A 12954-nucleotide genomic window follows, 5' to 3' on the forward strand; every position below is an offset into this window, starting at 1 on the left:
CTGGAGAGAGAGAGAGAGAGAGAGAGAGAGAAAGTGTCACTGTTGGTGCAAATCCTCCTAAGTTCAAGAAGAGATTTGGAAGTCCAAGTGGCAGAAGCAGTGGAGCAAAGACAGTGAGAGAAAGAGAGAGAGAAAGAAAATAAAGAGAAAGAGCTTTTCCTGATGATGATTTTTTAATTCAGGGGGATATCCCCACCTAGTGCACGAGAACGAAAAAGAGGGGGTTTCTTGTCTCGTTTTGATTTCGTTTTTTTTTTTTTGAAAGAAGAAGAAGAAAATCAATAAAGAAGAAGAAGAAAGAGTGCAAGAAAAAAAGAGGAGGAAGATCGCCCCCCCCGCCACTCCCCCCCAACCCAGTACAGCTCTCCGGGCGATGCCAGTGTAAATGCCAGGGCAATGTCCCGTCGCAAGCAGGGAAACCCGCAGCACTTGTCACAAAGAGAGATTATCACACGTAAGTTTGAACTGGAAACAAGAGCGATTAGAAATCAAGGCTCGAAAGGGGGGAAAGTCTAGGCAAAGCCAAGTCTAGTAAGTCACTTTAGAGCCAGAGAGAGAGAGAGAGAGAGAGAGGGACAGGAGAAGGGAATTAAAGGGGGGAGGGTGTGTGTGGATGAGAGGATGGGGGGGGGGGGGGGGCGGCTGGAGAAAAGCAAAGTTTGCAGTGAATTTGCAGGCTGTGGCGGAGGGAGGCAGCAAGCAGGCGGCGTGGGGCAGAGAAGGGGCAGGGGAAGGAGCTGGCGGTGGGGTCTCGGCGGTTTGGTTTGCAGAGCCTGCGTGGCGGTGGTCGCGGAGGGGAGCGGCTGGCGGCAGCCGGGAGCGCTGGGGAAAGTTGGCGAGCACACGCGGCTCCGTGACGGGCGGCCGGGGCGAAACGCCGGGCGGGGGGGGGGGGGGGGGCAAGGTGGGACGCGGAGGGGAGCCGCGGTGGGGAGAGGGAGCGGCCGGGGATCCCCTCTCGGCCGGCGCGCTCCGGGAGGGGAGGCTGGGACCGTCTCCGGCACCGGGCGGGCAGTGGGATGGGGCGGCGGGGGAGAAGCGAAGTCCGGGAGGGAGGGGAGCAGCGGCGGGCGCCAGAGCAGCCCGGAACGCCCGCCCGGCCGGCTCCAGGTAGCTGGCACGGCTCGAGGCTGCTGCCCTCTCCAAGAACCTGCCCAGGTGCTCGGTGCCCCGGCCAAGGCACAGGCGGGGGCACCGGCCCCGCCACACAATAGGGCGAGGAAGCCGGGCCCCGGCTCAGGCATGGCCGGGAGCGGGGCCGGCGCGTTCGGCTGAGAGTCAGGACACAATTTGCACCGGGGGGCCGTGGGGGTGGGGAGAATGACCCCACCGGGCTTCAGCGGCTGCAAATACTAAGAGTCATAATCCTCCTCCTCCTCCTCATCGGAAAGCAGCGAGGCAGGAGGGTTAGATCCACGCTGGGCAGCCACCCGCAGCCGGGGCTGCGAGCTGCACTTTGCAAAAAGCTCCCACTGTAAAAGAAAGAGAAGGTAAAAGATGTAACGCTCTCCGTGCAGATCGGAAGGACGGTGCAGTTGTGTGCGCGCTACAGAAGCGGCTGCAATTCTCTGCACCTTCTCTGTGCACGTCCCCTCCCCCCCCCTCAGCGTTTATTTCCCTAATTCGCCACGCACAATTTTTTAGTGCAGTTTAAAAAAAAAAAAAAAAAAAAAATCAAACCTCTTCTAGGTGCGATGGTTCCCCCCCCCCCTGCATAGCTCTCCGAAATCCTGCCATCTGATGTGTGTGGGGGGGCGGGGGGGGGGGAAGAAAAAGGTAGCCCCACAACACAACAAATAGCAACAACAAAATAAGTCCCGAACTTGCTTTTCAAGGAGTGTGGCGCATGGAGCAAGCCAAGGGCTGAGCCTGAAACGCTGCAAATCCGAATATTTATGTTATATTTTAAAAAATTTAAATAAATAAATAAATAAATACATGTATTCGAGATTCTCCCCTCCCCTGAAAACCAAGAATAGAAGCCATCTGCCAGGAGCATTTGGTGGTTGCGATCTCTCCTTTGTTACAGCTGATAAATTTGGTTTGTAAGAATTTGTTGGGAATACTTTTTGTCCCCCCATTCGATATTTTGGGTGGCGTTTGCCTAATGAAATTTCAATTTCTTATTTTTTTTTCCTGGCTTATGTGGTTACTTCGTTTTCTCCCCCCACCCCCAAACAGTACCTGGTGCAACACAAATGAAGATGCATCTGATATTTGATTCTTTTTTGGGGGTAGGGGTTGTTTTTAATTCATTGTTATTTTGCAACCAGATTTGCATGCCCATTAAAAAAAGGTGAATCTCCTCCCTCCTTTTTTAAATTACAATTTAAAAAAAAACCCATCTGGTTTGGAAATTGCATTTTCCTTTTTCTTTTCTTTTTCTGGGGGTAGGGGTGATTGTTGATTTTAAAAACATTTGCATCATCTAATGCAATTTCTCCTACTATTTTCTGTTGCAAGGAGATATTTGGTTTTGAAAGGGTCTGTGGACTGTGTGGATAATCTGGTTTGTTGCGCATCTTTGAATTTGTTTGAAAAGGCGAAACATATTTTTTGGGGGAGGGAGGGGAGCCAGGTAGGTTTGTTCTTCAATTTCATCTTGTTTTCTGATCGCCTTACTTGAAAGGATATAATGAGGCAGGGAATCATTAAAATAGGGGTTCCAAGAAGCAGCGTGCACAATGGGTTTAGAGGGGAGCCTGGGAGGAATGGAAGGAAAAGCTGCATGCAGTTTCCCTCTCTCCCCTCTTGTATTTATCTATCTCTCTCTCCATCCTGAAGAAACTGGCGGAGAAATCAGGATGCATACTGAACAGTGGCAGAAAAAAATAAAGGTATCAATTGGAGGAGGGGGTGGGGAAAAGCAGGAAATGGAGGCATTTTAGCACACATACACTGAACCTAAGCTGCAGACTTTCAGAAGGGTGTTTTGCCAGACAGGAGTAGTCTTACCAGTTTTCAGGAGGCTTTAATTCATTGTTAAAGAGCCAGTGTCCGTCCTGTGAAAAGGGGAGTTTGGAGAGTAGGTGGAAAAAAAGAAAAAACTAAAAACCAAAAAAAAGCAACAGCAATAACCTGGAATGAATTTGATATTGTTTATTGAGATCTGCATATATTTGATGTTTAGCTCTGGATTTTTGGCATCTGTCAGGAGAAATGCATTTCAGGGTGGATTGGAGTCCTGTGCCAGGCAAAAAAAAAAAAAAAAAAAGGGGGGGGGGGAAAGGGGTCTGACACTGTTCTACTGGTGTTTATTGGGTTTCAAGTTGGTGTTCAAAGAAGCATGTAGATACTGAATGTGAAACAAGCAAGCAGACTGCAATATATATATTCAATATCTAAATGTTTCTATATGTCTCTCTATATTTGTTCCTAAATGTCTTTCTCTCTATATTTGTTTATTCCAAAGTTGGAACTAATTATTATTTATAATATGCAAAATTGAGAGGCCTAATTGCCTCTCTTTAGGTTCTGTATACAGTATTGCAATAGATATACTTGCAATGCAAAAAAGGGGAAAGACATTTAAAACAGAAGTCTGGACCTTTATCCATTGATGGAGACAAAAACTTGTACCTGATCTAGATAAATTTATAGACAAAGTGAACAAAGATGTTATACAGAAGAGATGATGATATGCTGTGGAACTGTTCCATACCAAGAAAGATTATTTTGATTTGATTCCAACTGCTTGTTTTCCAGTTTAACAATTTTTTAAACTAGAGAAATGTGTTTTTAAACTAGGACTGTATTTTGGAATTGAAGGAAATGTGAAAGGAGAATCCACATAAAAAAGAAGTTTTGAAGGATAAGGCAAAATAAATAAAACAGTAGAAAATATGGGGGAGAAAGCACAGTAAAATGATACAATTCCAGATAGAGAACTAGGGTTCCGCAATGAGATTTCTTCAGTAACTGGTCAACAGGTTCCCTAAGAAGATTAATAATTTACTCTATCAATTTTTATATGTACAATTAATTTAAACAAAAGAAAAAAGTAAAAGAATTTCTAGTAAAAGTTTTGCAAATTGCTTCTAAGTGCAAAGAACTCCACTTAAAATGCGTTTACATTTGCTGAAATTAATGCACTTTTTGCCATCAAGGAAAACAATTTCACCTAGTGTCACACATTGAGAATGTAAGATATTACTAAAGAATTATCTAGGAAATTATTTTTGGAGATGGCTGCGTATTTCCTAATACTCGCATAGTTGTGCATACAAAAGCATAACGTTTTTTAAAGACATTACATGACAGCTTTAAATAAGACAACACAAAATATTTGTTATTTATCAGTCTCTGAGATGCATTTTATTTAAATTTATTTGTAATTAACTCGTGAGTTAAAAAGCAGCACATTTTCATAGCCTTCCTGGTTTTAAAAAATACCATATTTAAAAAACCCATCATTTTGTGGCTGTGTATTATGAATCTGTATTGCTTTCTACTTTTTGCTTGAGCTGCTTAGTGATTTAAATAGTTGTTTCATGGATAACAAAGCATTTCATGTTGTTTTGTTGGTAGACAAATATAGAGAATATTTTGTCAAGCTTATTTAAACATTTAGCAAACAAGTCTAAGATTTTCCTATGTGACTGTGTCTAATAGTAACGGTTTGTTGAATCCTGGTCTAGTGCAAAATGTATCTTGCTATGTTGAACAAAGGGCTGTCTTGTGGCATATTTGACAATAATTATGACTTAGAAAATAGTACAAATTATAGATATCGGTTACTGACTTCCATTGACACTTATTCTGTTGTTTTTATCAGAAGCGAGTTTTCTTTTAGCATACTCTTTTTGTTTAAAAATGCCTTGTACAAGGCATTTATTTCCCTTTCACATTTCCTATATAGATTGCTTTGCACTATGTATTGTTTGTTGATATAAAATACTTTCCAAAATAAACTTTGCTGGCTTTTAGTTGAATTGCAAGTCTCAATTGTGCCCTCTGGGTTTAAGTGACATGTGTTGACAACTAGGGGGAGCTCATAGCCTGTATCATAGTAGATTATGGTTCGAATCATGCAGTAGTACTGGTAGATGGGATACAATGGCTTGGGAAATAATAGCTGTATCTGAGGCAGTTTAGGTTGCTGCAAAATATTTTACGTGTAAAGTTGTAGTATTGATTTTCATGCAAAGATCTATCTGATACTAGATGCGTGGGATTGAAAGTTAGATAAATCTATTTTTAAGCAAATCATGACTGATTAACAGACTCTTGCAGGTAGAAAGAATCTTTAATTAAAATTAGTTTTTAGCATTGTCTTTTATCATCAGCATATAATCTTTAAATGCCTAGTTTGCTGTTATCAGATAGTGACCATGCTGATGATAGTTATAGATATGTATTCATTGTAAAAATAAACGTGCATCTATTTATCTGCTTCCACTGTATGTATAAACATACACATAATGTTAGATAAAGAAGAAGATTGTGTACATTAAAAATGCGCATGCACACATACAATTTTATGTGCTTACATGTTAGAAAGCTTGAAAGCCCAGTCGACTGGATCAAATTTTGGATAGTTTGTATTGGTTTTGAACCTTGAGTTCTTTTAACATACAAGCTGCAGTTCCTATAAATAAAAATATGTCTATCCCTAAAGAAATAAACATTTCATATGCAACGTATAAAACTTTCTGTGAAATAAGTGATAGGCTATTATTCAGGGCTTTTACCGTTCACTGTTTTAGTTTGCCTTGCATTGTTGATGGACTTTAGTGGGACACTTTCTTGGCCAAACATATAATTTAGTGGTATACAAATAGCAAGCTTTGATCACTGACTGTTAGGATATAATGTTTACCTCACTCAGTTCAAGAAATTCATCAAGTTATAGTTTTGTTAACATAGCAATGGCTTATTCTTATTTTAGGGCACAATATGTGGGTGGAGGTTATCCCGTGACAGGAAAGAGTGTTTTATTCTAACCTGAAAGAGAAATAAATTAGGTCAGACAAAAGATCAGCGCTGTCATCAACTGTAGAAAAAGCCTTCACTCTTGAGTATAGAGGGCCAGCAATTTATCTGATGATTTCTCTACTTCATTTAATGTTTGAATTGAGCTAGTTGGAAGCATGTAGACAGCAGCCAGCTCATTTGACAGACCTGTAAGATGAAGAGTACAGTGTCTCAAACACTGATGATGCTAAAATTCTCCAGCTATGGGAGAGCCTTTTTTGCAGAAACTTCACACTTTGCTGATTGTGGCTTTGCTTCAGGTCCACAACTGTACATTTTTACTGAGCGAAACAATATCCCCCACCCCCAACACACATAATAGTTGGGTAGAAACCCCCTGAGATTGAAAACGTTTTAAAAAGTCTGACTGTAGAGGCTTACTACCACCAAAATGGCTCTCGACTTCCGCCGAACATTTTCTTCTTTTAGTAATGGTTCCGTGGTGCAGCAGTCCTGTCTGGTTCACCATGCCCACCACACTGAGTTGGAATTGTCTGTAGAATTTGAGAGTTGGGCTAGCTCAGAGAAGGCAAGAGGAAAAGTAAGCTGTCTTTGGGGGCTGAATCATAATGCACAGTAAAGTTACGGGTGCCATAAAAGCGCCTCGTGAAGTGTGTATCAGTGTTATATGTAGATAGATTTATATATATCTTTGTAATGAGGGGGGAAAAAAGACATCAATAACAGAGTGTGAAGCATTGATAAATGTATGATTCATTCAGCTGCTGCTACTACAGCACCTTCCTCTTCCATGTTTATTTACTTTCATAAAATGTGTCTATGCAGGCTGCACATTGCGCACTGTTCCTTTGCACCCTCAAAGGCACTTGTGTATTCAGAGTAAGTTACAGCTTCTAAACATCAGTTAAATTTGCTCACTGCTTCCCTCCCCAAAAAGCTGTTGCCTAGTCTGTACTGTATCCCCTCGCTAGAGCTCTAAGCAGCAGCAGCTTTCCCCAAGGAATATATAAAAAATGCCTAAAGCAGGCTATTCGAAAACAAATTAAAGCAGAGGGACGCACTTCACGCATCGCAGGCACGCGCCAGTGGAGGGGGTTAGAAGAATACCATCATTTTACTGGCAAAAGTGACACCAGATCGGGGATTTGATTAATGGTATGGCATTCACAGGGACTGAGTTCTGTATTTTTGACATATGCAAGTCTTTTGTGTAGTTGCCTCAATGGAAGAAATTCAATTTTTTTTTTGTCTGAAGTAGCTGATAATTTGTGTGTGTGCTGTATGTACCCAGGGTACTTTCAGACACTCAGTACTAGACAGCACATTGTAAAAAGGAAATTCAAAGTTAAGGGGGAGTAAAAAATCACTAGTTTACTTAACTTTTTTATGACCCCTTCCACTAAGCCACTGGCATAACCCATAAATTCATTGCATGTTATAATGAATATGCTTCAAGGAAAGTCGAAAAAAATGGCTCGAGAAAGTTGTATACAAGTAACAGTGATCTACGCTCATTCAGAACTCAACCTCTTTGGAGACTGAGATTTAAAAAAACCCAATATAGTTGTGTGTTTAAATCCACACAAGAAACAAAATACCTTATTTCGTTTATGCATTTTAAATATTTTGCAAAGAATCTGTAATTTAGGGATTCTTTTCCAATTCAGTTCAAAGATTGTACCTCAGTACAGCTTATTTTTTTATTTTGTGTATCCAGTATCTTTTTGGATGTGTGTTTAGTTTTAAATAAAACAAATCTATTCACTTGGGAACAAAGAACGCTTTTATATCGCATCATCACAATCCTTGTTTTATCTGTGAAGATTTACAGCTTTTGTGGTCTATAAAAGAACCGATGCATTTTAGGCTCTCAATAGCAATAAATCTTTATTTTTTTCCCAGGAGCATCTAGTTTATTTAGGAAAACATATATCACCCCTTTCTGTAACATTGTGTGTGCGTAGCTTCTGATTAAATAACATCTGAGAAATGCCCAGGATTCAAGTACACATTTGAATATTCCTGGTTTTTTGTTTGTTTGGTATCTACATTGTTATTACTATTTCATTTCCATTTGCATTTTTGTGATACTATAATCCTTATTCCATTCTCTGCAGTGGCAGAGAGGTTTGTTTTGTCTCAGGTGTGGACTGAGGGTTAAACTGTGCTCTGAAAGATTCAGGAGACTTCTGCAATAGGTGTTTGATGTACTGTGTTGCAGAAGAGCCCTGCAACTCACAGCTGTGTGTTCTGTTTGCTAATGCATTATATCTAAATGGGTTATTCCCCACTCTCCTCCCCGCGTACTGGTCCCCGTACTGTCTATAATGATAAAAAATGATTAACATCTATCTGAAGGCTGTGCAGTGGACTATGTGAAGTGGTGATCTCTGTCCAGTACTTAGTGGACAGGTGTTCACATCATACCAAAAAACCCTCTGTAGCACAGTTGGAACATGCTTGTGTGACAGTCTTAGCAGACTGAACGGACCAAAGAGACTAAATTGTCCTTTGTATCCAGAGATAGTCCCTGCAGGTCAAGGTCAAGGTACATTGGCTGGACAGCTTGGGGATGCTCATCCAGCTGCTGCCGTGCTGTTCTGTGGATAAGTGGAGAATTCAATCTCTTGGGCTGTCATCATGCACTTTTCACAAGCACGCGGTTCACTTAAAAGTAATACAAAAATATGAGTCTCTCTGTCAGTAGAGCTTTATTTCCTGTTGCCTTTGGTTTTTTCTTTACTAATTCATCCTCAGATTTCTTTTCATGAAGAATTGATTTTTAATCGTGTGGATCAGAAAAATTAAATATTGATGGCCGCTAAAACCAGCCAGTGCTGTTGTGTGATGTTGGTGTAATTTAGACATAATATAATATCTAAACACTGCAATTCACAGCTGCGAAGATTAAAAGAATCTGTAGGCATGTTATTGCTAGACTTTGGATGGTGAGGAGATGAAGGCCCTGCTTTCAAACTATTAATCTTAAACAGGTAAAATCATGACAATGTGTGCTTCTGATAATTTAGTTGTAGGGTGAGATCTGAGCTATTTCCATACTTGCACTGGTATTACAGTAAGTATGACATGCGGGTGTTGTCAGCGGGGCATCATTCTAAAGTCTGGGGGCAACGCCCTAAGGCAGTGATTTTAAACCTTTTTTCATTTGCGGACCCCTGAAATATTTCAAATGGAGGTGAAATCTTTGGAAATCTTAGACATAGTCTGTCGACCCCAGGTTGAAAACCACTGGACTAAAGCACCCATCTTTCCTTTGTGCTTTTTACCAGGATAATGGCTAAAACAATAAAAGTAGGGATTTGGTTTCAAAACACTGTAGCCTTGCCTGTGTTTCAGTGCAGTGAATGTCACATGGATTATGCAGCACCGCACTTGCTGGTAACTCCACAGGCATGGGGCATAGGCAGGAGAGAGTGTTTGCCATACCCTTGAAGGTAGAATGTCCGTCTAGATGGGGTGCAGCTGGCAAATGCCGCAAGATTCATCAGTTCATCATTACAAGACGCAGTCAGATCTGGTTAATCTGTGCTCTGCTCATCTGGGACTGTGAAAGCTTTACATGGTAACCGATCTCACAGTACCCATGCTAATCGGGGCACCCGCTAGCGCCTCTATAGTTAAGGCTGTGGCAGTGTTTCCATCAACCTCTGTTTTTATGGATTTGCAACTCAGCTATAGAAACTGTTCACGGGGAAGAAATTTGACATGCAAAATCTTGCCCCACAATCAGTTTTTTTCTCATCCTTTAAACAAAATAAAATATATTAACATTTCTTATGTTTTATGTTGTATGATGAGGGAGGGAAAATAAGAAAGAGGGCAGTTCATTGCTTTTGGATTCTTTTGTATTTTTAGTACTTCATTACAACTAAAATATAGAAAGAATTGTAACATTTCGTATTATAGGCCTCCTCCAAAGCTGGTGGGAGTCTTTCTATTGAGTTCCACATGAGCTTCAGGCATCTGAAAATCAGAAACCATTACACGTGTAGTAATTTTAGTATTGTGTGTATGTGTGTGGATAATATACACATGTGCATAAATGCCACCATATTAAGAATTGTAGCGTTAATGGTATTGTGGTAGAGCCGTTACAGTCTTGGATGAAAAAGCCACTTTATTTTTAATGCGGATTGGTGCGATAGACAATAACAGTGCTTGGAGATGATGCTAGGAATCTGACAAATATAGTGCTTTGAATGAACATTGTCTAAATACATTAAGCACGTGAAACAATTGAATGACACCAATTTCAGATGGTGCCCACTTTGGATGCCATCTCTGCGCCATGGATTGCAATATTCCCTCTGAGCAATTTCTGACAGGTTGCTTGGAGAATGCATCGGGATGTAATGAGAGGTTGGGCACACCTTAACCCACCTCGAAGAACCACAGCGTGAATGCTGGCTGGAAGCAACTAGTTTTCACTTTGCCCTTTTCCATGTGAGGGCAGCTGGCATTTTTTAGTTCCTTTTTTTTTTTTTTTTTTTTTTTTGTGGTTTGTTTTTGTTTTTTTCTTTTTTTAACATTCTGTTTTAAATAAATAACAATTAGACAAAAACTAACGGTGAAACCCAGCAACAGAAATGAACCACAGAAAGCGAAGTTCGAATAACACGAAATAGCGTCTCATTTAAACCCACAAGCACAAGCAGAGTCAGAGTTTTTATTAAGAGTCTGGTCTAAACTGCCCAGTTGAAACTGTGGGGATCTTAAACGGGGGAGGACTTTACCTGTGGCGTTATGCAACCTTAGCACATGAGCTCAAGCTGGACTTTTAGCTTTTTCTGTCCTTTGCTTTGTGGGGTTTGTCTGTCCTGTAACGTTATTTGAATGTAGATTTTTAGTGGCTTATCTGAGTTGTTGAGAGGGACCTTTTTTTTTTCTTTTCTGAGTAAAAAATGAATATGCAAGTTGCTCTGGATAAAATGCATTTGAAGATATAATCGGTGTTTTGCCTGACATTATTTTATGACCATTTCCCAGGCCCCGTAGAAAGCTGTGTGTGTTTCTTACATCACTTTGAATTGATAGGTATCAGACTGATCGTATTTTGAATGATTTGTTTAACTAAAATCAGAAATATAGTGGAATGAACATCTTTGGATACTTTGGATCCCAATTACGAGGGCTTAGTGCACCCAGAAAAGGAAAAGCTGATTTTCTGTAATGTGAAGACTGCCAAATATGAAAGAATACCAGATGTTATTTTAAAAAATACCAGGGCAGAATCCTTGGAAAAAGAGAGACACTATAAATGAACAGACATATGTGGATTTAACTAATATTCAGAATAATTGTAGAATTAAAAAGAAGGAATTTTGAATAATTTTAGCAGCTAACAGCTAAAAGATACATCATCTTTTCTACCCAGGCATGGTCAGAGAACCCTTATCAAATGCAGCAGTTTTGCTACATTTTCTGAAACAGCAGGGGAAAAAAATCCTATGCATCTGAAAGATAATAAAGTTGAGACCTATATATGTTTTTATTTATCTCTTACATATGGCAGAGTTAAACCTTTGTAATTTGAGAGGCATATTTAATCTGAAAGCTGAACAGGGATGTTATATGAACCTGGTGACAGGCATTTTTTTCCCGCCCTACCACTTTTCCTTTCTGTATTCCTTAGCTCAGTTCAGCTCTCGTTTTCATTTTGTCTTTTCCAGGTCTTTGTCCCATCTCCCTTTTGTGTGTGTGTATTTTAATATTTTGACACTCTGCTCCCACTTAATAGGAATTCTTTCCAGAAATGGTGCACATATTTCGTAAAGACCTTTTTCACAGTCCTTTCCGTTTGGCTCTAAAATTATGTATATGTAATTGGTAATTAAAGGTGCAACCTTTCTTCAATATAAACAGTATTGCTCAATGTTAGATCATTAATGGGACCAGAAGCACTAAATAATTACCTTTTGCATTGTGACACACTGTTCACAGAAATTCACTCTCTCCCCAGCAATCTTTGTTCTGCACAGAGTTATGATTACATTTTCACTATGGCAAAGCATCTTTTCAGAAAATAAATTGGTAAATTAATTATGTAGCATTGTCTTCAAACTCCTTTTAAACTTAGATTAAAGGGTGGGGGAGGAGGAAGTAATTAATGGTTTTCAGAATGTGTATAATGCTTAGAGTTTAGTTACCTTGTAGATTTATTTTGTTATAAGTTAGTAAATTCAAAGCCCTACAGTGTACGTCTTCTGTTGATAGGATGTGCTCAGACATTTGTTTCATGGGATGCGATTTCTGTTCTTATTACTGTAGACATATAAAGCACAGTATTTTTTCTCATTTTGCATACTCAAAGCTGTTAGTGGGCCCTGATGCGACTTGTGATCAGCTGGTGGAAGTACTAATCAGTCATTTATCTTGCATGGGAGAATCCTCCTCTAAACTAACTTTTCTGTGTCTCAGAATGGTTAATAACTTCTTAGCTGTAGAGTGTATTTCCCCCGTTCCTCCATCCTTTTTTGTATATTTTTCTACAATTTGCTATATAGCTGAGTAAAACTCCCACTGACTTTAAGGGAGGAGGATCCAATTCTATATTATGACATGCTATTTACCTAGACCCACTGTTTTGAGAGCTTTGCATGCCATCCCTTCTCCAGGAAACTGACAAACAAACCACTGATGCTAATGGAGAACATTTTCCCTACTATTCCCTAATCCACATTCAACTGTGATATCTCTCTGCTTGCTGATTTACATACCGCTAGTTCCCGATGTACTGTTTGGGCCAAATTTGACACTCAAAACTCTCTCAGGTAATAGTTAATGGAGATTTTGCCTGAGTAAAGACTAAAGTTTGTGAGATTTGTCAGTTTGGCTGTAGAACAAAAAAACCCATTCTGCTTTAGAAGTGGCTTGTGAACGACAATTATTTTAAATGTATTAATTAGCTTCAGAATATTCATTTTTTAATGTAGAATACTTAGTGATTGATTGAAAAACTAGAAATAACATGTTTCTTTGAAACTGACTTGGGTGATCTAG

At 40.0% G+C, this 12954-nt stretch overlaps 1 protein-coding gene across 4 annotated transcripts in view; it reads left to right on the forward strand.

Moving 5' to 3' along the window:
* The first annotated feature begins 396 nt into the window (after positions 1 to 396).
* Positions 397 to 12954, forward strand: part of BCL11B (BCL11 transcription factor B) — a 101538-nt gene continuing 88980 nt past the window's right edge. For all 4 annotated transcript variants that reach the window (XM_067555082.1, XM_067555084.1, XM_067555083.1 and 1 more), the window contains exon 1: positions 397 to 454. In XM_067555082.1, coding sequence (XP_067411183.1) covers positions 397 to 454 — 58 coding nt within the window. The remainder of the gene's footprint in view (positions 455 to 12954) is intronic.

This window comes from Emydura macquarii, unplaced genomic scaffold (assembly GCF_026122565.2).
Source record: "Emydura macquarii macquarii isolate MOO-44397 ecotype Brisbane River unplaced genomic scaffold, CSIRO-AGI_Emac_v2 contig_1551, whole genome shotgun sequence".
Lineage (NCBI taxonomy): Eukaryota > Metazoa > Chordata > Testudines > Chelidae > Emydura > Emydura macquarii.